General features: G+C 49.6%; 10 protein-coding genes across 10 annotated transcripts; 4 read left to right on the top strand and 6 right to left on the bottom strand.

Annotated features, from left to right (window-relative positions):
* Window positions 1-245: 245 nt before the first annotated feature.
* UREG_02234 (uncharacterized protein) lies at window positions 246-757 on the bottom strand (the record flags this gene model as incomplete). Its single annotated transcript, XM_002542672.1, has 3 exons — window positions 246-395; window positions 469-546; window positions 668-757. The coding sequence occupies 3 exons, from the start codon at window positions 755-757 to the stop codon at window positions 246-248; spliced, it is 318 nt and encodes a 105-aa protein (XP_002542718.1).
* A 685-nt stretch (window positions 758-1,442) lies between these two features.
* Window positions 1,443-2,403, bottom strand: UREG_02233 (uncharacterized protein; the record flags this gene model as incomplete). Its single annotated transcript, XM_002542671.1, has 2 exons — window positions 1,443-1,676; window positions 1,750-2,403. The coding sequence occupies 2 exons, from the start codon at window positions 2,401-2,403 to the stop codon at window positions 1,443-1,445; spliced, it is 888 nt and encodes a 295-aa protein (XP_002542717.1).
* Window positions 2,404-3,030: 627 nt separating this feature from the next.
* UREG_02232 (triosephosphate isomerase) lies at window positions 3,031-3,900 on the bottom strand (the record flags this gene model as incomplete). The annotated part of the gene is made up of 1 exon (XM_002542670.1): window positions 3,031-3,900. One exon carries the CDS (start codon window positions 3,898-3,900, stop codon window positions 3,031-3,033), a length of 870 nt encoding a protein of 289 aa, XP_002542716.1.
* Window positions 3,901-5,109: 1,209 nt separating this feature from the next.
* Window positions 5,110-5,601, top strand: UREG_02231 (ribose 5-phosphate isomerase; the record flags this gene model as incomplete). The annotated part of the gene is made up of 1 exon (XM_002542669.1): window positions 5,110-5,601. One exon carries the CDS (start codon window positions 5,110-5,112, stop codon window positions 5,599-5,601), a length of 492 nt encoding a protein of 163 aa, XP_002542715.1.
* Window positions 5,602-5,815: 214 nt separating this feature from the next.
* UREG_02230 (uncharacterized protein) lies at window positions 5,816-7,169 on the bottom strand (the record flags this gene model as incomplete). The annotated part of the gene is made up of 3 exons (XM_002542668.1): window positions 5,816-6,472; window positions 6,539-6,717; window positions 6,893-7,169. The coding sequence occupies 3 exons, from the start codon at window positions 7,167-7,169 to the stop codon at window positions 5,816-5,818; spliced, it is 1,113 nt and encodes a 370-aa protein (XP_002542714.1).
* Window positions 7,170-8,112: 943 nt separating this feature from the next.
* On the top strand, window positions 8,113-9,394 carry UREG_02229 (uncharacterized protein; the record flags this gene model as incomplete). The annotated part of the gene is made up of 2 exons (XM_002542667.1): window positions 8,113-8,213; window positions 8,272-9,394. 2 exons carry the CDS (start codon window positions 8,113-8,115, stop codon window positions 9,392-9,394), a joined length of 1,224 nt encoding a protein of 407 aa, XP_002542713.1.
* Window positions 9,395-9,576: 182 nt separating this feature from the next.
* UREG_02228 (uncharacterized protein) lies at window positions 9,577-12,417 on the bottom strand (the record flags this gene model as incomplete). Its single annotated transcript, XM_002542666.1, is given in 6 exon segments — window positions 9,577-9,609; window positions 9,629-10,334; window positions 10,413-10,448; window positions 10,889-11,753; window positions 11,810-12,354; window positions 12,401-12,417. The coding sequence occupies 6 exon segments, from the start codon at window positions 12,415-12,417 to the stop codon at window positions 9,577-9,579; spliced, it is 2,202 nt and encodes a 733-aa protein (XP_002542712.1).
* An 811-nt stretch (window positions 12,418-13,228) lies between these two features.
* On the top strand, window positions 13,229-16,138 carry UREG_02227 (uncharacterized protein; the record flags this gene model as incomplete). Its single annotated transcript, XM_002542665.1, has 6 exons — window positions 13,229-13,255; window positions 13,305-13,461; window positions 13,507-13,569; window positions 13,619-15,116; window positions 15,167-15,844; window positions 15,898-16,138. The coding sequence occupies 6 exons, from the start codon at window positions 13,229-13,231 to the stop codon at window positions 16,136-16,138; spliced, it is 2,664 nt and encodes an 887-aa protein (XP_002542711.1).
* Window positions 16,139-19,954: 3,816 nt separating this feature from the next.
* Window positions 19,955-20,725, top strand: UREG_02226 (uncharacterized protein; the record flags this gene model as incomplete). The annotated part of the gene is made up of 1 exon (XM_002542664.1): window positions 19,955-20,725. One exon carries the CDS (start codon window positions 19,955-19,957, stop codon window positions 20,723-20,725), a length of 771 nt encoding a protein of 256 aa, XP_002542710.1.
* Window positions 20,726-21,267: 542 nt separating this feature from the next.
* Window positions 21,268-23,744, bottom strand: UREG_02225 (uncharacterized protein; the record flags this gene model as incomplete). Its single annotated transcript, XM_002542663.1, has 3 exons — window positions 21,268-23,424; window positions 23,482-23,673; window positions 23,742-23,744. The coding sequence occupies 3 exons, from the start codon at window positions 23,742-23,744 to the stop codon at window positions 21,268-21,270; spliced, it is 2,352 nt and encodes a 783-aa protein (XP_002542709.1).
* Between the last annotated feature and the right edge of the window lie 1,454 nt (window positions 23,745-25,198).

Below are 25,198 nucleotides of genomic sequence, written 5' to 3'. Positions count from 1 at the left end.
AACATCTAGGACGTTATATATCAGTAGTTTTCTCTCTGGCCACACCCCAGTTTGACAACGATCACTAGCCATGAACGATTCAGCCTCTAAAATAAAAGAAGAGACGGTGGATATTTTCGTAAGTCCCAGAGTATGCTCCTAACCCAGCTATTGACCAAAGCCAGTGAAAACTGTGGCCGAAATCCCATCTCTGTTCTAGAATAAACAAAAGAATATCCCATTATTGAACATGCAGGGACACAGACTTATTTTCCAACCTGCTCTGGTTCCTTGGACTCATCATAGCCGTACTTGGCCTTCAATTTCTCGATCAAATCGACATATCTCGTCTGCGCCTCCTCAGGGCTAATGTTGTCATCGACGATGCTCTTCCACTTGTTGTATTTGTATTTGCCCTATCAAAATATCAGTAGCTGAAACTACTTCCGTCCAAGCAAACAGGCAAGGGAAGCGAGAATGTATGCACACCTTGAAATCAAAAGTTCCTGGGGCCGGGGCACTCTCGAACGGAGGGTCTTGCATGCCTTGTTTGAACAGAGCGTAGAGCTATATATGGTAAACCCGTTTGTCAGCCTCTTCGCACTCTTGAACTCAAGCCCTTTGTGCGTGCCGGTGAATGAAGCCAGAGGTTAAAGGCCGAAACACACGGGGGAAGTTCGTTGCGTACCATCAGCAGCTCGTCGTCTGTTGGTTTGGCGAGGAGTTTCCGGCTCGATTCAATAGCGGCCAGGAACTCGGGGGTCTTTTCAACAGCCATTGTAATGCTGTACCTTCGGATTTGTGGCTTTGGTTCTTTTCTTTTCGAAAAAGGGCTTCGGAGGTGCAAATGGTGATTGTAAGTGGGGTAGACGGTATTCTGGCTGGGAAGTGGGAGGAGGAGGAATGCAATGCTGGAAGAGATATCAGCGAAACCGCGCAAAAGTGGCAGGGATGGACTTCTGGGATGCTCCTAAAAAAGAACAGATTGATATCGGATCCCACCTTTCTTCCTTGGTCAAAGCGTGTGTGGCTTTACGGAGGAGGTGAACCCAATAATTGGCGGGGGAGGGGTAAAACTGCAGGGTCACGCGGGAGATGATGACATCTGTTCCGTCTGCTGTGGTCCGGCGAGCAATTATGCGACGAAAACTGTGAATTCAGCAGACAGTTTATGCAGGGAGGGTTGATATCCTGGCGATATGTGGCTGTGTCAATCTGATGATAAGAACAAAGCAGCTGGCTTCCTATCTGCAACTTTCAAAGGGAGGTCTGATAACAAGTCTGGCTTATGGGCATTGTTCTAAACCACCAAAAAGCCCTTGACACCTTACTTATTCTATGTTATCCTGGCAATAAATAATGTGATCCCAATTCGAATGCAGGTCAAAATGGCTGGCTAATAATATCCAAATCTCATGAACGGGAAAAAAGAGATCAGAAAGAAATGCTCGAAACATCTCCAATCACCAGTCCACTGCCCAGCCGTTCTTCTCCAGGAACTCTTCGCAGGCTGCTTTCAGTGCATAATTCGGCCTAACGTCCTTGGCAGTCATCGGGCTACGCGTGATGGGGTCAAATGGATTCTGCTGAAGGTGTTTAAGGATGCTGACACGGTCAAAAGAATGACCAGATGGAGTGACCACAGGATCATGCATGATCTCAAAGCTGATACTGTCGATGAGATAGTCAGGGACAACCTTGAGTTTCCCGTCAGTACGTTGAGTTTTGTCGAGACATATCAGGGGTGAGATTCTTCGGCTCAATACTCACCCTTTCTTTCATATCACCGCCTTTCGCGGCCGCGAATACTTCCCGCACATCCTCCACTTTCTTTCGCGCCTCGTCCCGCAATATCCTCTGATCCTCAGCATATCCAACCTCTCCAATCTCGGCCGCCTCAAACCGCTGCCGGAGCTGTTCTAATTCCCTCTCCAGGTCCGATTCTAGAAGTTCTTCCACTTGTCTCAACGTTTCATTAGTCTCTCTTAACCTCGCGCTTTCTTTTGCCGCCCAAATAGCCTGCTTAGCTCTGAGTATTGTTTTAGACAGCGGCTCCGAATTAGGATTCTTTGTCTCTATACTCGTTTTGTACGCAGCCAAGGCCACTTCGTAGGCTTCCGTAGGGCGAGAGAGCCCTAAGAGTGCTTGTGAGAGATAAAATTGTGGTTTGAGCGCGGCGGGGTTTTTAGGCGCGTAGAGGCCTATTGCGATGCGGGCATCATGTTCGGCGCCAGCCCAAGATTCGAGTTTGATTCGGACAAGAGCGCGATTGTTGAAGAGAACAGGGTCACCGGGGGTTTTCTGGATCCTGGATGATATAGTAGTTAAAAGGTGTAGCGCAAAAAAAATTGAAATAGTCAAATGCTCACGCTTGAGAATAAAACTCCTCTGCGCCTTGATAATCACCCGCTTTAAATAGCTCATTGCCTTTGAGCCTGAGCTCGTTTGTCATGGTCTTGCTGGATAATAGATAAAGCGAGTGTAGCTCAATACAGAGCTATACGGTGATGTTTAGTAGGGAAAGAACTGGAATTCAGACTTGACATGCAAGACACAGGGTGTCTTGTGAAGGAAGATATTTTATACTGGAGCCAATTGCTTGCTATCTCCGGCCGAAACTGATACAAACAACTAGCCGATCAAAATGGAAATCCTCAGGCATCATCCATTTCTCCTCAACATACATCAAGAGTGGAAGTCAGCAAACAAAGATCCATCGACCATTATTGCCATCTTGATTCTTGACTCGGCGCTCTCGCTGCAGAAGAGGGACCTCATGGTCACAGATACGCGAAGAATCGAATGGAAGCGTTTGAGGAAAAGTGTGGATTACAAATCAGGACAAAATTAGCTAGTCCATATGAAGCTTAGTGGGCGCACCCGGAGGGCGAGGGCTTGGCACTGCACTCCCGGGCTCTTGGCGAGAACGCCGGGCGGAGAGCGGGATCCGGGATCAGGAGCAATGCTGGCCGCGGACGGCAGTTGGGAAGAGTAGGGCAGCTGTTGAGAAAACAATATTATTCCCTAACTCATGGCATGTTGTGTAATGTCTCATTCCAGACTCTCCTCGACCTCTCTTACCACGCTCTTCACGCCCCCAATCTCATGCGCAAACCGGCCCAAAAACATCCCATCTACTACCTTCCCCAAACCGCCAGCACCCCATAATCCTGGGCCCGCGCTCCCTCCATACAACACTCTTACTTCTCCTCTCCTTTCTCCACCAATCCCCTTGATGATATCCTTTATCCCAAGCGCAACCGCGCCGACATGATCAACTCCTGCTGGTTTTGGCTGACCAATTGCCCACACCGGCTCATAAGCAAAGATCACCGGCGCTTCGTCAGGTAATGCCTCCAGCACCGGCTTGATTTGCGCCTCGCATTCTTTTGCAGCGCGAGTACTAGCTTCGGCCAAATGTTCTTCGGGCGGGGAAACCTCCCCGATACACACCAGAGGGACAAGTCCTTCGCGCGCAGCCGCTGCCGCCTTGCGCGCAACTTGCTCGTCCGTTTCGCCGAAAATAGCACGGCGCTCTGCGTGCCCGAGTTCGACGATGGAGACGTTGATGTCGCGTAGGTTGCGGGGAGATACTTCGCCGGTGTACGCACCTGAGGCCTCCCAGAAACAGTCTTGTGCGCCGAGGAGCAATGAAGATGGTAACTTTGCCTCCTTGGGGCTCGACTTGCTAGATTCGAATCGTCTGATCGCCTCCGAGCAAGGGTATAAGGTGAGGAAATCCGGGATGAGCGCGAGTAGTAGTTTGGATCGATTCTGAGGTCGGACAATTTCGTTCTTCGAGTTGAGAAGTTCTTGGAGGTATTCAAGAGTTCGGGAAGGCGTGAAGTACATTTTAAGCGAGATGATGAGGAGCGTTGTTGGTAGGGAGGGAAACTGAGGTCCCGTCGATGTAGATGACATGATGGCGATGCGGCCCCTTTCTCCAATATCAACTGTTTATGCTGATGCTCTAATAGAAAAAGAATCTCGAACTCTCCTGGTTTGTGGCTTAGACAAGCGATCCTAGCAGCGAATGCATATTTTGTAAAGGATGTAGGTTTTCCATAGTTGTTATCAAGTTGATTCTAGAGCATGGCAGAATCTCGGGTGGATTTATTTTCGGAGTTTCCGGTGTTCCAGGCCATTTAAGTGAGCTGCCAGCACCTCGCGACAAGTGAATTTGAAGTGGAGGATGCAAGCAATGGCTTCTGAATTCCATTGCCATTGGAGCCCCTTTTCCGTGGGAAACTATGGACAGAGAGTACCTTTTGTCCAGTCTAGATGCACCACATAAAATACAATGAATCCTCTCCTCTGCCCGAAAGCCATTTCTGGTCTCTTCCCACAATTTACAACCTCTATTTAGTTTCCCTGGACAATGCTGACTCGCTTAAGCCAAGGCCGCTGGCGTATTGAATAGTAGGGCGTCTTTAGTGCTTGTTTCTGCATTAGTCATTCAGGCAAACTGTCTCTCGGGATGATATATGTCAACAGTGAGGAAGGACTGTGCTCGGGGCGCTCCTTTGATCATTGGAAATGGATGTATATCTCTTTGACTTGATTTGAATCAGTAGCAGATTTCAGAACAGCTCTGAACGGGCGCTGTCGGATAAGAGACGTTGCTGGGAAATATGACATCAATGCTTGAAAATTAGCCGCGGAACTTCCCAGAACGGCAAGCCGAGCTCCACCTGTTACCCCGGCCGAAACTGGGGCGTCCTTATGTAATCTGGAAGCTTGATGCTCCCACTCTAGGTTTAGCGCCAAGGGCAGTGGCTCCGGGGAGCTCCAGTTGCTGGCAAACAACATTCGGAAGTATGTAAATTGGCAAGCTGTTGATGAGGGTACCGTTTCAACCACCAAGTGGAGAGCATGCTCCAGCTTTGAAGAAATTCCGTTGATGATTAAGAAATGGGTCGATATATCAATACCCAGGGGACGGTGTCCATCAGGTGTCACATCTTAGACCGCTGCTCCTTCCATCTGCCCTCAACCTAGCGCATCAAAGCGAACCTTTTCCCTTTGCCGTCTCCAGCATCAAATCAAACCTGGTCTGCGCAAGCACCAACTCAGGGATCCAAGCAAGGCCCAGAAAGCAATTTTGACCCTTGCAAAACACCAGACGCGGAAATGGCGACAGCATCCCTCCCTCCCCTCCGTCTCGCCATCGCTTGTGACGATGCGGGCGTTTCCTACAAAGACACCCTCAAAGCCCATCTCTCGAACAATCCCCTCGTCTCATCCATAACAGACGTCGGCGTTGCCTCCTCCACCGACAAAACCGCCTACCCTCACGTTGCCATCCAAGCTGCCCAACTGATCAAGGAGGGCAAAGTCGACCGCGCACTCATGATCTGCGGTACCGGCCTAGGTGTGGCCATTTCGGCAAACAAGGTCCCAGGAATCCGGGCGGTAACGGCTCACGATCCGTTCAGCGTGGAAAGAGCCGTGTTGAGCAACGATGCGCAGGTTTTGTGTTTCGGGCAGAGAGTTATCGGAATCGAGCTGGCGAAGAAATTGGCCAGTGAGTGGTTGACGTATCGGTTTGATCAAAAGAGTGCGAGTGCGCGGAAGGTTGAAACTATTTCTGAATACGAGAAAAAGTTCGGAGAGGTGTATTAGATTGCTGGATTTTCGCCGATATATTGTATCGCTTTGGGATAGAATGGGCTCGAGGTTGCCTAGAATGAGGTGGATTTAACGGGACAAATATGTATATATATATCAGATGATATTGAAGAATTTCAATTTGAAAATCTTATCCGTTTATTTCCCTAGCACGCCATTATTGCGAAGTATATGGCCCACTGATTGATTGAATGTAACTGGACCGTACCTAAAGCTCCCGTAATCCTTCCCCTTCGACATACTCCTCACCATAATATTCCCGTCTTAAGGATTCGAGTATTTCTCTGTCGCCGCCGGTAAGTTTCTTCAAGTATTCCTCGAGGATGTAAATATTATCCGTCCACATTTCCGCTTCGCCCTTCCAACGTGTGATGTCTGCTCCCATCATATCAACACTCCCGCCGGTCTTCCCAGTTGTATATTGATCAAGTTCGCTCTTCAGCTTCAAGACTTCCGCTTCCATATTCTCATTTTTCGCCAGCATTTCTCTTCTCTCGGCCTCTTCTTCTACGCCTTCGCTATGCCCGATTTCAGCTTTCGCCATGTCGACTTTACTCTGTAGTTCAGCAACGGCTTTGTCGATCCTTTCAAGATCCTTGACCAGTCCACTCAGGATTTTATCTCGAGCTTTTTTCTCTTCTCCAGCCCAGGCCCAATACCAATTTCCGCTACCAATCTTCTCGATGTGGATTTTACCATCGTCTGCGAGGGCTTGGATGTAGTCCTTGACTTGCATGCCGTTTATTGATGCAATGGATGGAAGCATTTTCTCAAGATCCTTAAGTGTATGGCATGTCCGCGTCGAGCGGAGATGAGTTAAAATCAGAGCCTGCTTAGCTGCAGGAGGGAGGGATTTGGACGGGCCCTGCTCTATCAGTTAGTTGGTGCCATCGTAGATGATGCCCGGATGCCCTTGAATGGGCGGACTCACCATTCTTTGTTTATAGTAATCGACACAAGTAAGAGATTTGTTCTGCAAATACTCCGTAGAAAAGAAATATTGGGAATGGTTAAGTCGGCGCGTGGAGGGGCAGCGATCCATGAGGCTCAAAACTTCCCGTTTAGGAATCGGTTCAAAATTGAACGAACCGCTCCGTTTTGCGAGACCAGCTATCATTACCACCATCATCAACATACTAGTTATAGTCGAGTCGAGCTCTCACGGCCTCTGCAATCCCTAGTTGATGCGAGCTCGTAAGACGACATCGCATACCAAAAGCCTCGACAGCTAAGCCCTAATCCCCATCATGATCGCTGGATTCGACCACTGATCGCCCAGACTTACTCAAACGGCGTTTCTTCCTTGTGCTCCATACTCTCGTCAAGTCGTCATCGTTTCTTCCAACTCCAACCGTCCTTGCTCGTATCGCACCTGGAAACTCCCGAGCTGTCGAGACAGAGCGCCGTGCCGATGCCACAGTAGCTCCGGACTCATAACCAGTCTCTTCGTCGTCTCCTATCTCTGCGCCTTCAACAAAAACCATATCGCCGGTCGTGCCCAGGGCCTCAACGGCAGTTTCTTCGAGCAGAATTCCCAGCGCAATCAAAGCGGTTTCATCCATGCTTGACCAGGCAGATTGGCCATGGTCTAAAGTCGCGTTGGCGTAAAAGTCCGAAGTATATGTATGGATAGCCTTCAATAGGTCTGAATCCGGAAGAGATTGATCAGCTTCAAGGCGTTCATTGGCGAAGTAGATGTCGTGTTCCTGATACCTAGTGGGCGCGTTCAAACGGCGAAACAGGACTTCGTCCGGTGGAACGGAATCGAATGTATTGGGAAGGTCATTTTCATTCCCGAGCGATGGTGCCAAACAAAACTGTTGCGTAGACACCCGACCTTGTTGCAACAGAGTTTAGGAGAATGCACCGACAGCGGAGCAAAACACTGAAGAACATACCAGCGACTGCGTCATAAACATTTGCGAAGCGTTTTGGAAGTTCGGAATGAGGTTTTTTCACATTTTCCTCTATTGATTCAATAACCGGACCGTTGCTATATCGATCCATTGCTTGTCGAATCTTTGCGAATTTTCTCTTTCAAGACCTTAGCTGTCTGCATGCTAGCTCACATCCACTCTAGATAACGGCCCGAGCTTTATCCGGAGTCAGTCATCAAAGGTTTATCAGGCACAACAACCTTACTCTTCACGGGTGCTTCGCGCTTCTGCGTTGTTGCAGACCTTCTCATGAATGAATTCGTATCTTTTGAATAGATCTCAAGGGTCGATTGCCCCTTCGATCTTCCATGCTGCACAATGCTCCCGATTGATCCGGTGCCTTGCACCGGCACCTGGAATTCGATTTTCTAGTGCTGTATATCCATCAACAGCTGATGATGTATCAAGAGCAGATGAACATGAACATGATGAACCGGCCCAAGAAGAGGTGTGGGCGCATAAAGCAGGCGTGAATGTACTGGTAATTGATCAGTATGATAAGCGTTTGTGTGTTTCCAAATCTACAGTCTCTCCTTGACACAACACTCTAATACTAGTTATTCAAAGCATGTTCTCTGGCGGCGCCGATGCATCCGTCCATTTATGGGACCTGGAAACAAGAGGCTCAGAGTTGGGTCACCTCCATAAGGCTACCGCATCTGTCTCCAGGTGCGTTAACTAGGACCAATTTATAGAAGTAAACTTGGTGCTTATTCTACCCGGATAGATCGTCAAACGCATCTGCGCATACGCACGCATTAACCTCGATCTCAATATATCCATTCGATCCAACACCGGCAACGATCTTGACTACATCCCACGATACAACTCTTAAGCTCTCCTCGCTTGGCGAATCCGACATCACGCCTGTTCACACCTTCTCGCTCCACTCAACTCCCTACTCCCATTCCCTCTCTTCCCTCCCGTCATCTCACCTGCTAATTGGCGTTGGGACGTCTGACAAAACCGTCCGCCTTCTCGACCTCCGTTCAGGACTTGCCACCCACTCTCTACCTGGTCACACGGGTGCAGTTCTATCCGTCCAATGGGCGCCTCATAATCCGCACCTAATCGCTTCCGCATCGAAAGACAATCGAGTCCTAATATTCGACGTTCGTCGTGGCGGGAATAACTCCATCATCGCTTCTCTAGACATGGACGATGCCGTAGGCGTCCTCCCACCTCCATCTGCACCGCCTGTATTCCGCCCTCGCAAGCCATTCGTCCGCGAATCCCGCGCCCACAATGGTGCTGTAACCGGCATCCGTTGGACCCCTCGAGGCGACTTCATCATCACGTCCGGTCAAGATTCTCGTCTGCGCGTCTGGGATGTAACAAGCGGCGCAAATACTCTCGTTCATTTCGGCCCACGTATCCGCAACAGCGCATCACTCCACCTCGCAGAGCGTGCACCGCTCATTATTCCTGACCCCATGTTGTCAACACACGAAGGTCCTTTTTTCCTCTGGGCCAACTATTCTGATCCTGATGACAGAGGCGACATATTTATTTTTTCTGCCCGAAACGAGGGCAAATTGATTACGCATTTGAAAGTTCCTGGAGTCCCGTCCCGTGAACGGATGCGAGTAAGTGGGAAGCCGTCCGCACTAAGTGCGGCACGAATCAATGCATTGGCGTGGCGAGGAAATGGCGCGGCTGGAGAGGGGATGGAGCTGTTTTCAGCACATGGGGATGGGACAATTAGATGTTGGGCGTCGAGGACAGAAGAGGATGTCGATGAGATTGAGGCGGCGCAAGAGGAGCAAGAACAACAGGAGCGGAAGAGGAAGAGGGATGTCCTAGAGGAAGTTTATCGAGGATTGACGCAGCCGGGCATTAGGTTTACTTGAACTGCGACGCTGATTTGCGAAGCCTGTCTGTCCCTTGGTGCCCGAGGATTCAATAATACCTCAAACGGCAAGCGAACACTTGCGGCCCAAACTTCAATTACATGGTACATGAATGCCATATTGCTCGTAGTTGAAGTGTTCCAAACTCGGTATGCTTTCGGCCCAGCCATCGTCAAGCTCTCCTAGCTGCCAGTGGTCTCCGATTTCAACCATTCCTGTCCTTCCAGCTAGCACATCCTTGACGGTGGCCTGGTACTCTATCGCTATATCAGGGTGTGGCACCCAAACAACCCTCATCCCAGCTCGCCTTGCGGCTTCCACGCCGATGACGCTATCTTCGAAAACCAAACATTCACTGGGCAAAATCGGCTTTTCGCCAACGTGCGCTGCCGAGTTCAACGAGCGCAACGCGACTAAAAATATATCAGGCGCTGGCTTTCCTCTACCCTGTCGTACCCGTGGGTCGTCACCCAAGACACGCCTATCGGATGGGAAGAAGTCCAGTAACCGTTTCGTTTCCGGCTTCGAAACCTTCAATTCATAGGTATGACTTTTGGTGCTAGATGCCAATGCAAGCTTGATGGTTTCCCCAGAAGCACTATGTGCACGGTTGAGGTTTAGCAGAAGTTTTTCCGCGCCAGGCCGCGGCGTGCAATTTGGAAAATTCAGCCGCATCTGCTCAGCAGATTCTTGGGCGAATTTCTCGCGTGAAATGGGCAATTTAGCCCAATCGTGGAACACGTCGCTATTTGTCGAGTTCGGGATTCCCATGAGCTGGGCTCGAATCGAACGAGTGAAAGCAGGCCTTCCATACTTTTCAAGGAGATGGTTTATTGACTGAGTGATCATGTCTTCGGAGTTGATGAGCAACCCGTCCATATCGAAAATGCAGGCGCGGATTGCAGGGAAGCTAGCGGCAATCTTTGTTAGCTTCCTGCAGCTACAGCACTTTTCGAGTAGCGGTCGCTCGATAATGCCCATGTTGAAGGACACACATATCTCTGTTGGAGTCACTTACTTTACACCGGGGGGAGCCATGCTACTGTATGAAAGCCTATTGTGATCGAGTTGGGCGACACCAGCAGCAAATTAAGAGACGCAATCCAAGTCAGCATGAAGGCTGGGAGTTCGAACTCGAAATTCAATCTGCTAATGCGTCAATCTGCTAATGCGGTATTCCGCATTCCTTTACCGATTCAACACCGAGCTTGAAGAACGAAGAACGATGGAGTGCAATGATGTTCTTCATGATTCCCAACATGGATACAAAGAGTGCGGGGTAAATATAAAAACCTGCAATCCTACATACACCAACGGACGCCATGTTGCCATTCTATTCATCATGCAATATCATCCGGCCCTTTTTCACCCCATTTCGCGGCCCAAGCTCGCCAAAAACGCTGACACCGTTTCCGCAAGCTCTGCCACATTCGTTTTAGATCCTGAACGTCCCAGAGATAAAACATGTAGGCAAACCCGGTGATTGGAACACACAAGACCAAAAACCACCAAACTCCCACCGAGCTCTGCCCAAGGACATCAATATTCATACCCATGAGGCTGGAGGTTAGACTAAGAGGAATGAAGAGCGTTGCAAGCAGGGTCAACTTTTTGAGGCGCTCAGACTGTTGGATGACTTTGCTGGACTCCATGATCGTGGCTTTATGCATTGCCACACTTATGGCATGAGTGCACGTATTTGACAACTCGATGCAACGGGTATAAAGTTGCTCATAATCCTCCAAGAGGTCATTTGGTTTAAATGCATTGCCGGGACTCTGGGTTCCATCGCTGCTGGCCATCTCGGGCGCTGAGGTCTGCTGTCTGCCCATACCGAGACCCGGCGTCAACACACTTTTGGGGATTCCAGTCCTTCCTGGACTATATCTCTCAACCAGCTTGCGAAACGCAAAAGTGCTGTCTTTCAGCTGCCGAGCATGTCGACTAAGAATGTTGGAGAAATGTTGCAGAGTTTCGAACGCGTCAGTTGAAACACCTTCGGTTAGGGTGTTTATTTGGGTTTGAATTCTGGACTCGACGACATTCAAGAACTGAACTTCAGAGAAAGCAGCATGCGCAAACAATGGAATACACATGGAAAGTGGATCTTGAGGTGCGAGACGGGCCAGTTCAACAAGAGCAATTAGTGAATCGTACTGCAGAGGAAGTACAGTTGTGCTTTGCGCCACTTTGGCGGAAAAATTTGCTTCTGTATCCAAACGATTCTTGGGGGTTCGAAACGCCATTCTGGGATGGTATTGGATGATTGGTAGAGCTACCGCCCTCAGATCGATGTGCCTTGTCCATGGTCCCGGAGGAGATTTTTCCAAGGGTCTACCATGATCCATCCAAGCAATCACTGGATGCGCATGCTAGCCAATGGTCTTTCTTGCGGTATGCAACACTCTCTCCTACCAGCCCAACCTCCATCTTTTCTCGCGATATGAATTGAGATCCATTGTTCAACCACTGAGAAGGATGAGCACAGAGTTGAGAACTCGCGCACAATGGAGTCTCCGCAGCAGACTGTAGCATTATTCCTCAGCTGTCGTAATTTGTATTCTCGGAGCCCAGTGGGTTGATCTGACCTCTGCGACTGAAGATCTGGCTCGCGAAAATTCAAATCCCGATGAAGCAGAGTGCTCACACAAACTCGGAATACGTGATTAGAAGAACTTGCAAGTGACGGAAAACTGTATGCATGGCTATGGACGCTTGGGGAAAAAAAATCCATGTGCTGCCTAAAAAATTCGGGATCGATGTTGTATTTACTACCGATGGCAGACGCCCAGGGCAGTGTTATGTAGCCTCGAATGAAGACTATCTGCCCACAGCCCCCAGCGGGAACAGAGGCGGCTTCAGACGAGGCTTCATGCTGATCTTGACTGTACTGTTGCACATCCCACTTCCCCCACCGACTGCTGTATACCACAACTAAATCGTGCGGTTCCGGCTTGGAACTGGAAAGGATGGAATAGGCTTCCTTTGCCTGCTCTGGGAACATACGCTCCCATCGCATCCATGATGCGATGTCGGCATAAGGGCGTCCTGGGAAGATTGTGGTGTTTGGGAATCTCTCTGAAAACGAGATGATCGCTGAAGTGTAATCATCAGGGGTAACTGTCAATGAAGAACTGGTCAGATCATGAACTGCAGATAGCTGACAGGACGAGGGCTTACGCGGGGCCCTTCTGCGCTCCATCTCCTAAACTAGTTCCCGCTAGTTAACTGATTAGCTATTCCGTGTATCCAGGGATAACTAGCCGAGTAGTCAATCTCAAGGACGACTTGCTGGCCGGTCCAGCAGGCAGGTTGAGCAGGATGGTTAACGAGCAAGGCGACTGCACACTGGTGCCTACAGTGGCTCGCTACCTGGCCAACTCGCTACATGGTCCTTATGGCGAGGATCATGAATGAGCAGTTAACTAGATATAGTTAGCTAACTGTGAGTCTGTGCATCGACTGGCATGAGCTGCTGCGCCAATGCACGCTATCACAACGCCTGCTATTGTCCCTCCATTCTCCTCTCTCCATCGGAATATCACACGCTTCTGCTCATACGCTTTCAAACTCCTTTGCCGTGTCGATGAAACACTATGGCAACTCCCAGAAACGACTTCTGAAAGTTGTTCCACATCAACCCTCTAACTAGTTAACGGCTTGCTACGGTTTCGTTATTTCCTGGAAGCGACAATTGGTACAAACTTGAGGATCACAAACGTTGACGTCGAGCAAGCAGTCGAATGTTTACTCGACTTTGCAGACAGACTCGAAAAGATTCCCTTGACCTCTTTCCTGTCCGCTTATGAACTGAGAGAACCGAAAAACAGTCCAATGCCACTACCATCAAAATACCAACAGGTTAGTCTCGAAAACATGATTGATCTATGAATGCTGACCTTGGTTGTAGTTGGCTGATCACGAAGCTTGTTGGACTCGTAGCCCACGAGAAACAGTCATAAGCCATAATATCAATCATAATGATACATGTTTATTCACCAAGAGCGTTGGTGGCGAAGGTGCATCCGAATTACACCACTTTATCTACAAGCCTTTGAATTCCAAACGTATGTTATGATCCGAAAGCTGTAGAATGGAGCTAACGGTCACAGAACAGGATCAATATGAAGCAACGACCGCTTACTCTCCTACGATCTACGAAACATCAGTCCAAGGTACGTTGGAGGTCCACGCCTCACCAAGCGATCATCTGACGTCGATTAGTCGGGCAACCGGAACCTACCGAATGGCCATCGAACAAAGCAACGGAATCCTCTTCGAACAGAGCAACAGATGGAACATCCCTTTCAGGATTTGAATTGGTATATTCTACAACGCTAAAACCTGAGGCTCGGAAACCCCTTCATCTACCATGCTTCCTTCTCAATACACATTCGATAAATGAGGATTTTTGCGGCCGCGAGGATATCCTAGAGCGGCTTGCAGTCGAGCTCTTGCCTTCAGAAAATACAGTGGCAGCATCGGATACCACTCTTCGACAATTTGCACTTTGCGGACTTGGGGGAGCTGGAAAGACGGAAATAGCCCGCGAATTCGCCCGACGTCACAAAGCCTCTTTCGATGCAGTGTTCTGGGTCGTGGCGGATGAAATTGCGAAACTTGACGACCATTACGGGCAAATCTCGTTGGCACTGGGTCTTGAAGATTTATCTGAGTGCAAAAATCAGGTTGTCAGCAGGGAAATTGTGAAAGGATGGCTTTCCAATCCTCGAAGGTATCGATCAGGGTTTGATGAGTTTGGCCAACTAGGGCAAGTTAGATCAGAAGCAACTTGGCTCCTTATATTCGACAACGCAGACGACCCCATGATCCTAGCAGACTACTGGCCCCAGGGCAGTGGATCAATTCTGATAACTAGCCGGGACCCATTGGCTAAAACTATGTTTACCAGGACGCCCTCAGGCCTGGATCTCGGCCCGCTCTCAAAGCAAGACAGTCTATCGCTTTTCAACCATCTCACTTCTACGGTCAGCGAGCCAGAAAGCGACGTAGCGCGACGTATCTTTGATGCATTTGGTGGTGTTCCTCTGGCTATCTGCCAGATGGCAGGTATCATCCGTCGACAGGACCTGACCTTACCAGAGTTCTTCGAACTATATACGGATCATGAAGAACATGCCAGTCTCTATGAGACAAACTTCGATACCAATCTGACTACGTATCGTCACTCACTTTCCACTGTCTGGGCGTTTGAGAAGCTGAAACCTCAAGCTCGACAGCTTTTGGAGCTAATTTCATTCCTTGACCCGGATGCGATTGGAGAAGAGTTGCTGACGGAAGCATCTGTGAAGCTGTTTTCCGAGGTCACAAAATTTGAGAAGTGTCATTACATAGAAGCTCGAACTGATCTTTTGCAGTCCTCTCTGGTTCAAAGAGACAAAAAAAAGCAGCAGATATCGGTCCATCGCATTGTACAGGATGTAGTCCTAGCGACAATGAATGGTGCGAGAATAAAATTAATGTTTGACCAAGCTGTACGAATTCTTTGGGCGAACTGGCCATCAGCTCTGCCCAAGCCGTCAAAAGAGCCAGCATTGCCCCAGCCCAAGTCAGCCGGCGGGAGGTTGCATGTTGGAAGGTGGCCTGCTTGTGCGGCGATTTATCCCCACGTTCTAAGGCTTCATCAACTCTGGTCATCCATTTCAGATCTTTCTAAGGCATCCGGGATACTTTTTGCAAAGTTATTGAATGAAGCTGCATGGTACGTATAAGATACTCAGCTGTTTCTGCCACATAGTTTAATATTATTAGGTATCAAAAAGAGCGTGGGCGAACGAACCAATTCGATGGTTTCTTCGAAACTGCTCGTAGTATCTGCGAGTCGTCGACGCACGCAGATCGGGATTCCCTGCTTGCAGATATCCACTTCTGTTTAGGATCTGTCGCCATGGATACGAACGATTTTCACACAAGCCGTATTCATAAAGAACGCTCCCTTGACCTAGTTTCCAATATTTGCAAAGAGCTTGGGACCGCCGACGAAAGATTATACCTCGCCTACGCAGAGCGAGGGATCTCGCGCATCCAAGATAGGCGGTACAAAGAAGGTGAGGCCGATCTTAAGGAGGCGTTGCGGATTCGCAAAGCTCTTGGCAATTACATCCCCCGGTCCGGCGAGGCGAATCTAAGTTGGGCCCTTCTTGCGCAAGGGAAGCTTGAAGAGTGCAACACCCTGCTTTTGGACAGTCTAGCGGGCAGAGAGAAGGCCTTGGGTAAGAATGATAGGGAATCTGCCCGGACTGGCTTGATTCTCTATGCACTCGGCAATCTCCGTGCTGAGCAAAACCTATGGAATGAGAGTTTTTTGTATCACCAGAGAGCGTGGCGTCACATGCGTGATACGGTGGGCGAGAGAGATTTCTACACCGCAAATGCTGCCCATAAGTTTGCCGAGCATCTTTTCCGCTTAAAGCTGCACGAAGAAGCGATGTAAGTGCTACGATCTTCATCTAAACTAACTGATCTCATCTAACCATCCTTAGTGCTATTATCAACGGTGTGCTAGACGTATGGTCTGTTGATCCGAATGCACACAAAAATGAGATTGCTCGCACTACTTTCCTTAAAGGCAAATTGTTCGAAGCGATGGGCAAAGCGCAGAAGGCTTCAATCGCTTTTCGAGTTGCCTGTCGTTTGAGAAAAGAGATTACTAAGGAGGATCGAAATGCGAAGACCTTGACGATGAAAGACTTTGACGAGATTGTTGCTTTCTGGGCCCGTTGATGGGCCTCGTTCATTGAGTATGCTAACAGTTTGCGAATGATAAGGTAATGACTAGTTGAGCTCTGCTGATTTTCCGAGTCATTGTGGTATCATTGACATCTATGGCTGTGCTGCACCCATGGTTCATCGTTCTTCGGCCTGCCGCCTTGCGATGCGGCTAGGCAGCAATTACGCTTCGGTGTCGCAACAGCATACGAATGCGTCATGTCTTTTAGAATCATCAATGTCGCCCTTTAGCATGACTAGTAAGAGCCTACTAACTTTTATCCAGGAGAAAATTCTTGCGGAACGTAAATAAAAGCTATATACCCAGCAAATTTCACACGGGAGTTCTATGTATACAGAGCCAAACCCAATCTAACATTTGCCTAGATTACAATCATACTCAAAGGCACTCAAAAGGCCTTTAAAATGCGCCGCAGTGGCTACAACAACAAGAATGTGGAAAATTGTGTGCGAATGGCCATATATATCAAATTGGCCGGGGCGCCAGCGCTCCGGGATTTGCCGCTAGTTCCCAAGGCCGTCAGTATCATGGTTGTCAAAAGTGTGGATAATGGATCAGGGGCTCCCGCAGAATGAGAACCATCAAGTGAGGACGAGCCACACTGCACGTACCTCATAAATGTAGCACGCAGTGACAAGGATGACACCTTCGAGGAGGTAGTACGGTACTCCAAGCTTCCAGATGTCAGATCCAAAGAGGAAGCTTGCGTGAGCAATGGGGGCGAATGCGGATAGTGCGGTCCCGATGAATATACAGAGACGAAATGTGCGCCATTCTGGTCCTTGAAATCGGGGTTTGAGGAGTATCATTGCTGTGAGAGAACCTAGTGCTATGATCTAAAAAGCCCTCGAAGAAGACATGGTTACTCCGAATCCAACAGACGCAGCAAACGGTGAAACTATAAAAGCTCCGAGCGAACTCGACCAAAAAAGAAGAAGAAAATGCAAAGGCAAGTAAACGAACCATGGACCAATATATCAATTTCGGGCTCAACTCGCAATAGAAGCCAAAATAAATCCCACTGATAAAATCGCCCAAAATAAGAGTAACTATTCCCATGTAATCACATGCAAGGAATTGATTCGCGACTCCAGGCGAATGATTCATCAGGGTATGATACACGGTGGAGGTTCCCAGGCAAGCGGTCACAGTAAACAGGTGGAATGAGAGCATCGCCCTATCTACCAGTGACATTGCGGTGAGATTGTTCCGGGTCGATAGGTATTGTTGCAATGCTGGTTGCGCCAATATGGATATAACCATTGGGATGAGGTGTGAATAAATGTTGCATGATTCATTGTGCAAATACGTCCAGCTGTGAAAGGAGGAGATTGCTGAATTGGACTGCGATCGGTAGCCCGATAAGATAAACTCATTTGCTTCGTACCAAAGTGGTGTTTCTTCGAAGTTCAGGAGTCGTTTTGGCGATTTAGGGTCCAATGCCTCAGGGGTCGGCGACCTGGGCATGGGAGTTCGTCTGCGCGAAAACATGAACATGTAAAGAAAGAAAAAAGGCTTGTTATACGGATCCCTCTACTCCGTACTGGAAATGATAGGAGATGATAGTTTCTAGCTAGAGAAGCTCTAGAAAAGAGGGCAGCTCTTCCTAGCGCCCAGTCACGATCAATTGATGAGTGAACGGTGTGCAGCGCGTAATCGAGACAGATGATAGGCTAATACCTAAGCTGTTCCCCTATTTTTAGATGTTGTTAAGATGCATGAAAATTAGTAGGAGTAAATCCTTGAGAAGTGTTAGGCTCTTACCTTTGTTGCTATTTGCTATCCTTTGCCACTCTATGCTCTCTATGTTTAGTTGTCGCCTTTGTGGCCGGCCTGGCGATTACCGCAACTAGGAGGAGGTTAGCTCAAGGGCAAGGGCTCAGAGCGTTGCGTATGTACATAAACCTCCTCCTCTGCCAGAGACCTTCTACCTGTTGATCCACTGGGTCCTCAATTTAAATCAAACATCTGATAATGAACCTCTGCAGTGTTGATTCCCTTCCAGCCCCTCCCAATATCATATTCAGGGGTGGATTGATCAAATATCGAGGAATGATGGACATCCTTTGGACATGTTTAGTTACTGTATTTCTCTGCACATTCACAATTCTCAATCTCAATGTTCCAGCGGAGAACGATTCGTTTTCGCAATCTTGCATCGCCGACTATGGTGGATGCCTGTTGCGATTCCTGGGCCAGAATCCATCTTGACAGCAGTAAGTGGCCAGTGGAACCGCGCCAACGAGGGTGTAAAAGTATTTCTGGAAGCGAGATATCGAAACTAGATTCTCCGACATGGTTTCTTCGCTGACATGGTGGATTCATGCGTGTCCCGAGAGATTACTCTGAATTTCTTGCCAACAACAAGCATCTCCACTATCTGATCGTGAATGGATATCTTCTATATCCGAACGTTACCGAGAAGGAACTGCGAATATAATCACATGCGGACAAGCTAGCTATATGGTTGTTAAAATTGTAGGCCGCGCTGGGCAGAAGCTTCAAGTCACAACATTGGAAATTTCAACGTTGGCCATTGTTATTTGCTCACTCCTGAAGTGTTTGGTATGGCTCCGCAAACCAGCAGATATACAAGCGCCTATTCGGCTACCGATGGACATGCCGATCGAACTACTCCTTCGTCGAGCAGGCAGCAATGCCGCTGCGTGGCCATTTAGGCAAACTCCACTAGATTTCATCGATGACTTGAAATCCCGCTAGGGGCTCAACGGCAGAGTAGATCCTATGGCAGATTTGCAGCATGTTCCTTTTTGCGAACACAGCAATTTTTTGGGAACTGGAGACGGCCGCAGCCTATTGGAGGTTTGGACCATTACAACGTGTATTCGCAAGCGTATTTTCGCGCTGTGAACAGTTTATCCCGGGACAAAAGACGGGAGAGCATCGGCAGGAAGAGCGCGAGCCAGATCCCTCCGCCTCAGTTTCAGAAGTGGTCGCGGAGCCGCGGGAACTGCCGCTTCCCGCTGAATTCTGGAGTATATTCCCATTAGCAGTCACATATGCCGCGGCTAGGGCTTACCTTATCGTCGAGGCATTCGTTGGATTAAGAGTGCTGGATCCCAGTGCATATATCAATGTAACATGGTCCGTGTACCTACCTCACATCTAAATGCCAGGATGGTATCTTCAGACCCTCGATGAATCCGACGGTTCTCGTATGTCACTGCTGCTCGTTCTCAAGAGTGCTGTGAGAAGAAGCTTTCCCCCGACGTCGAACCTTCAAGGAACGGACCCAGATCAGCTGCTGACTAAGAAGTCAGACCCAAAAGGGGAATGTTGCAAAATGCCCCAAAACGGAAACTGCCCCACAACGCCGCCCCACCCGCTGAGCTGACCAATCACCGCTCTTTTTTACAGTAACCTTAATTTCTCCCATAAATTGCCCGATTCGGTAATGGCCACAGCATCACCGCTGCTGGGAAACGTGGCTGTGTCTGGTCGAGGGCCAGCTTTTGAAGCGCTGCTCTCTCGCATTGAAGAATGGCAGGTCATTCTTCGGGACGTGTCAAGCTGAGATGCTTTGGATTTCTACCGGGGTAGCGCCACACAGCCTCTGATCCTCAGAGCTCATTTCAATCCCTTTCATGCTGTGAGAACGATGGAGAAGGCGGTTTAAAAGAGATTACCCTCCTCAGCGAAAGGAAGATATGCTGGACATACCTCGAGATTCTCTTCTCGTTTCGTCCTCGCTGTGAGAAATCATAACCCAGCTTCTCTCTCTTTTCCTTTTCTTTTTCCCTAGACACGATCCCATTTCAGGCAAACCACTTAAGAATTCCTCATCAAAAATGGCCGAACCAAGTCAGGTCTACTACGTGACCAAAGCTCACGGGCGCTCTGGGAGGGTATACAACCTCCTCGCCCCCGACGGAACCACCCAGCTCTATACCATCGTCTCCTCAGACAAAAAACCACACATAACCGTCTGGCGACATACTCCCTCCCCACAACCCTACCCACCACCACAAATACCATCATACCAACAACATCCCCAATTCTTCACGGACCTCCCCACCCCCCCTCCCTACGACAGTTCACACCACGGCACGCCACAATACCCCCCCAGCCAAGAAAGCTGCATCGGCACCGCATCCTACTCCAGCTTCTCGTCCAAGATCCACGTCTCACTCGACACCCCACACCAAGGCCGCGAGAAAGGCCCTTCAACCACGACCAACATCACCATGAAACGGCCCGACATCCTCTCCTCGGGCCGAAGCTTCGTCTCTCCCATGGGCACCACGTTTCACTGGCGGAAGGATGCCAATGTGCTGGTCAAGACGTTGACGGGGAGCACTGACCTGAAACTCGTTGACCACCGCGGACGTGTGATTGCGCGGTACGAGAAACATGAACAAGAGAAAGAAGGAGGAGGGGGCTTCAACCTGAAGGGTCTGATGGCCTTGGTGGGCGGCGGTGGTGGACGGGGCAAGCTTGTGGTTGCGACTCGAGAAGAACCGGGCATAGATTTGGATATGATTGTCATCACTGGATTTGCGGTGATCGAGGACGGGAAGAGGTCTGATGAGGAGTGGGAAGAGGTGGCGGAGTTTATATAGGGTGGTTGGTTTGGAGTTTGGATCGATGCGCACTTGTAGACATGGGCTGCTATTAAAGTCGATATTTAGCAAAATTCTTCAATTTATAGCCGATTGTCTGGATTATATTATCACGTCTGAATTTCCCTCGGGGACATATAGTTATAGGGACAAAATATCTATAAAAAAAAAACCAATATTTCCCCAACGTCTGAACAGGGGTCGCTGAAGTCTCATCCACCAAGAATAAATCAAACTAACGCAACAAACAGGGGCGCAAAGAATTGGGGGTATTGTGCAAAATCAAAATAGCCATTCCAGCTTCAAAATCAAACCAAATCGAAGTAGTAGAACAAAAAGGGAATACATTTCGTCATCAGTCGTTAGAGTTGCTAATATGGGACAGATTCCTCCAAGGGCAGAAAACCAAAAGGAAAATATTTGACACAAAGGAGTGGTTGGCCATGTTCTGTACAGACCGGTATCATTTTATATACAATCGCCCCGGCTGGTTTGATCAAACAAGAAAGGGCGGCTCTCGTTAGACTTGCAGAGAGGGAAGCCTAAATCACGTTTCCGTTGACGCAGATCTCATTCCCTCCCTCTTTGCCTTTCTTGAGAGCTTTGGCGAGCATCAACTCTCTCATCCAGTTGATCCTCTCATCTCGTGACTTGACCGCGAAGTGATGACTTTTGCCTGAGCCAAGAAAGAGCGATTTCTTTTCTCCAGACGCTGGAATCAACGAAAAGGCAAAGGCGGTTTCATCAATGCCTCTATACGAGGAGCCGTTCTGGGAGAGACTAGCCGCCTTACGAAGAGCAGACCGTTTGAACGCTGCCGTGAGCTTAGAATTAGTCGCTAGTGAGGAACAAGCAACAGCATAGTCGTCTACGTCGATTGTCTCGAGGGCTCGAGAATCGCGGTCGTCTTTTTGCATAGCTAGAACGGTGCCTTTTAGGGTGAAGTGTGCATCGTGCCATTCATGGCGAAGAAGACGGGTCTTCCTCTTTTTCATCCATCCGCTGTACGCAGCGTCCGGATGCTTCGAGGATGTTGTGGCAGTCTGCCCAGGTTCAACAGCCGACTGAGGTGATGATACTTGTTGCGCCTGTGATTTGGCGAGAGGGATAGTTCGGAGGTCGGACGGGTTGTTGATAGGCGGGAGAACTCGCCCTTCTGTCAGGGGAGCCATTGCTGCAAACGAAGGGCGCCGGCGATGATGATCAGGTCGCACAGATGGAGGACGAGGGATCGAGTCAATAGCGGGCGGTTGTAGTGTACCGTATCTCATGTTTGGTGGTACAGATTGTGAACCGTCGCGATCTAGTGGTTCGATCGGCATGGCGGTAACCGGGACGTCCATTTCTGAAAAGGGCGTGACCTGGCGGAAGACATCCTGACCGAACTGGAAGGGGTTCATTTCTTGCGTTGCAGTTGCAGAGCCCATCGGCTGCAGCCCCAACGACGGGGTGATTGTCCGATCCGGAGAAAACGCATTGTCCGCGGAAGAGCTCCGGGGTATGACGAGTTTTGGGAGGCTCCGAAGTTGATTGGTCATGTGAAGGGGAAGTGAAGATGATGCTGGAGGAGAGAGAGGAGGGAACATTTCAAGAGCAGGTTGGTTGTATTCAGCGTTGGATGGGCTGTGCATGTGTTGAAAGGTCAGAAACTGCCGAACGTTTTCCTGTGGGTCTCTAGGTTGTACTCCGTTCAAGTTTTCAGCATTGAGCTTGAGATCAGACAACTGGGATGGTCCAAGAACATCAGAGGAGGCAACAACCGAGGGAGTAGCATCGGATTTTGGTCGAGGGCCGTCATCCGGTTTGACAGGGCTGGATAGTTTGACGGAGACATGATCTTCGCCTACTTGTGCAAATTCGTTTGGGAATTCCTTTGCGATACGGGCAATTTTGCGCTGCCGTTTCTGGTATTTTGGACAGTTCTCCCCTTTGGAGCATTTGTGTGGTTTGGGGATCAGCTGTTCAATGGCGACGATGGACACGGATTCTCCTGGTGAAATGATGTCTTTTTCTGAGATCACCCGGTTGCGTCGACGACGAGAAGTATCTCTGTCGCTGATGGGGGACTGGACTGGAGTTTCCTTGCTTCCAGTTCTCCGCATGGACGCAGATCTGCTCATCCGGACAGATGGTAGCTCGTTTGGGCGAGTGCAGGCCCCAGAACGAAGGTTTTGAATCATATTCATCAGGCAGTGACGTTTTCCAAAGGATTGTATGTCCAGTTCTTTCAAGTCCTCAATCTGAAGATCCAACAGGACAGTGCCGGAGATGTCATTCTCGATGAAACGCTCAACCACCATGTCTTCAAGGCCGGCCTCGTACATCCACTCGGCAACCTGAGCAGGTGTCCATGCTCGAACATCATTGACATCTTGATGGGGGGATGCTCGTGCTATACTCAGGGCACTGCCGGGCCTAATCTCCTCTACTTGAGGCCTAGAGTCGAATATCTGCTCATTGAAGAGAATGGTGGAATTTCTGGCGCCATCCAAAGGATTTGGAGATGAGGGAAACTGCCACTCACTCTCGTCTGACTTGCCAGCTATAGACGCATCCAGGGATGATCTAAAGAGATGCGGGCCAGTGGGTCCTTGAACGGGCTTGTTGACGTCCAGCCCAATCTTGAATGCAGTGTCCAGAGCACTAGGAGTGGGCAGATCATCTGGCGTGGATAAAGTAGTTGCCGAGTCGTTTTCCAGCTATTCATCTGATTAGACAATTTCTCCTCGCGGACAACAGCAGATGGGCCTACTCACCGATTCTACACTTCGTCTGGGAGAGCCAAACTCGAAATACTCGGTTTCGTCGTCAGTGTCCAAGATCTCGGTTGCTTCCGAGAGCGGCCGGGAATTGAACGACGAACGCCTGGGCAAAAGCGTGATGGAGTTTGTGTTCATTTGCAGCATGCGGACTCCCATCTGCGGCTGGGGCAGCTGATAAGTGATCTCCTGGAGGCCATGGTGTCAGTGACAGGGAAGATTTCACACCAGACTGCATGCATTGAACTGTCGCGTACCATGATGAAGAGAAAAAAGACTACCCGAAATGAAAAAGAAATAGAAAAGGGGAATTTCAGGAGACCGCCATGCTCTGAGAGAAGCACAGCAACGAGAGCACTACAGAGGAAAGGAGGAGCAGCAGGACAACCGTTGCCGGGTTCTATTTGAGAGGTCTAGTATATATCCAGAGAGGGACAAGAGAGGGATGGATGGATGCTGTGGACGGGTTAGTTCTGGAACAGGATGCAGGTCTCAGGGCGGCCGACGATATATTTGAAGGAGAGCAGACTCGTTCAACTGCAGATCCTGGACCGGGGGAGGGGAGAGGTCAGGGAAGGGGGGGAGAGCGGGGGGGCCCGGGTTAGCAGGGCGCTTGGGGGTTATTTGTAGCAGAAAAGGGAAGGACTGCAGGACGAATACGGCCCAGTTGAGCCCTGGTTTCCCCAGCAATGCACTGGCGACATGGCGGGCAGGTATCACCGGACCAGAGCGGCGCTGTGCTCGCCGTGCTGCTCTGATCCACTGGTACTTCGCACACAGGTTCCGCTGCGGTGCGGTCTTTGATGCAGACGAATTCACACCACATGCAGGCCAATCAGACGCTGCGATCGCGGTGGGTCCCGTCCCAAAAAAGGAACCCAGCCGTATTGGGCCTAGCGCAGTGATGGCGCTTTTGTGACGAAACCTAATTTAGACAGGCCGCAGCCAATCACGAGGCGGAACTGCCCCTGTCGGTTGCTTTCTGAAGAATTCCCATGCTCGCCAAATACGGTGTGTGCATGGCCATTGGCTGGGGTTATTTTGGGGTTGGCTGCTGGGCGAGGAGTCACATTGGGGGGCAGATGGTCCCCGTTAGACTCTAATCTCTGTGTCAGTTGTCGCCGATGAGATCTTACACAGCCGTTGAGAAAAGCAAAGCAAAAAGGGAGGATTCAGATCCAGGCACAGGACTGAATCAAAACACCTCCCATTCCTTTTTTTTTTACCTGTAGCCGGGCCAGTCGAACGACAGACTTGGCACGTCTTTGCCGACTGCATTTCCTGCTCCGTTTCTCTCCTTCCAACTTCACTCTTTACCTACCTGGGCAGTCTCAGGCGACGGCGTCCAATGCCTGCTCAACCACGCCCCCCGGCCAAACCCGGCCGCAGACCTGACCACACGGTCGCATCAGGGCGAGGGAACTGGCGGTTGGCTGTTGCTCAATTTTGCACGGGAACGCACAGCATACATTAGTGAGTGCTCAATCAGCCAATCCAAGTGTCCATCCGACTCGGCTCATGTACTCTGTACTCTGCACGGTGTTTCATGCATGTACCATGTACGCTGCGTTGACGACTCTTTTCTGCTCGATTTTTGAGCTGAAAGACGGAACGGTTCGGTACCAGAGTACGTGGTCTGCTAGCTCTTTTTTTTTTCTTTCCCGTATCCGCTGCTTGGCTGAGACTGAGGCACCAACATTCATATCTGTTGGCT

The sequence above is a fragment of the Uncinocarpus reesii genome, genomic scaffold (genome assembly GCF_000003515.1).
Source record: "Uncinocarpus reesii 1704 scaffold_1 genomic scaffold, whole genome shotgun sequence".
Taxonomy (NCBI): Eukaryota; Fungi; Ascomycota; class Eurotiomycetes; order Onygenales; family Onygenaceae; genus Uncinocarpus; species Uncinocarpus reesii.
The sequence above is the reverse complement of the archived record's forward strand: the minus strand, read 5'-3'. Positions and strand labels throughout refer to the sequence as shown.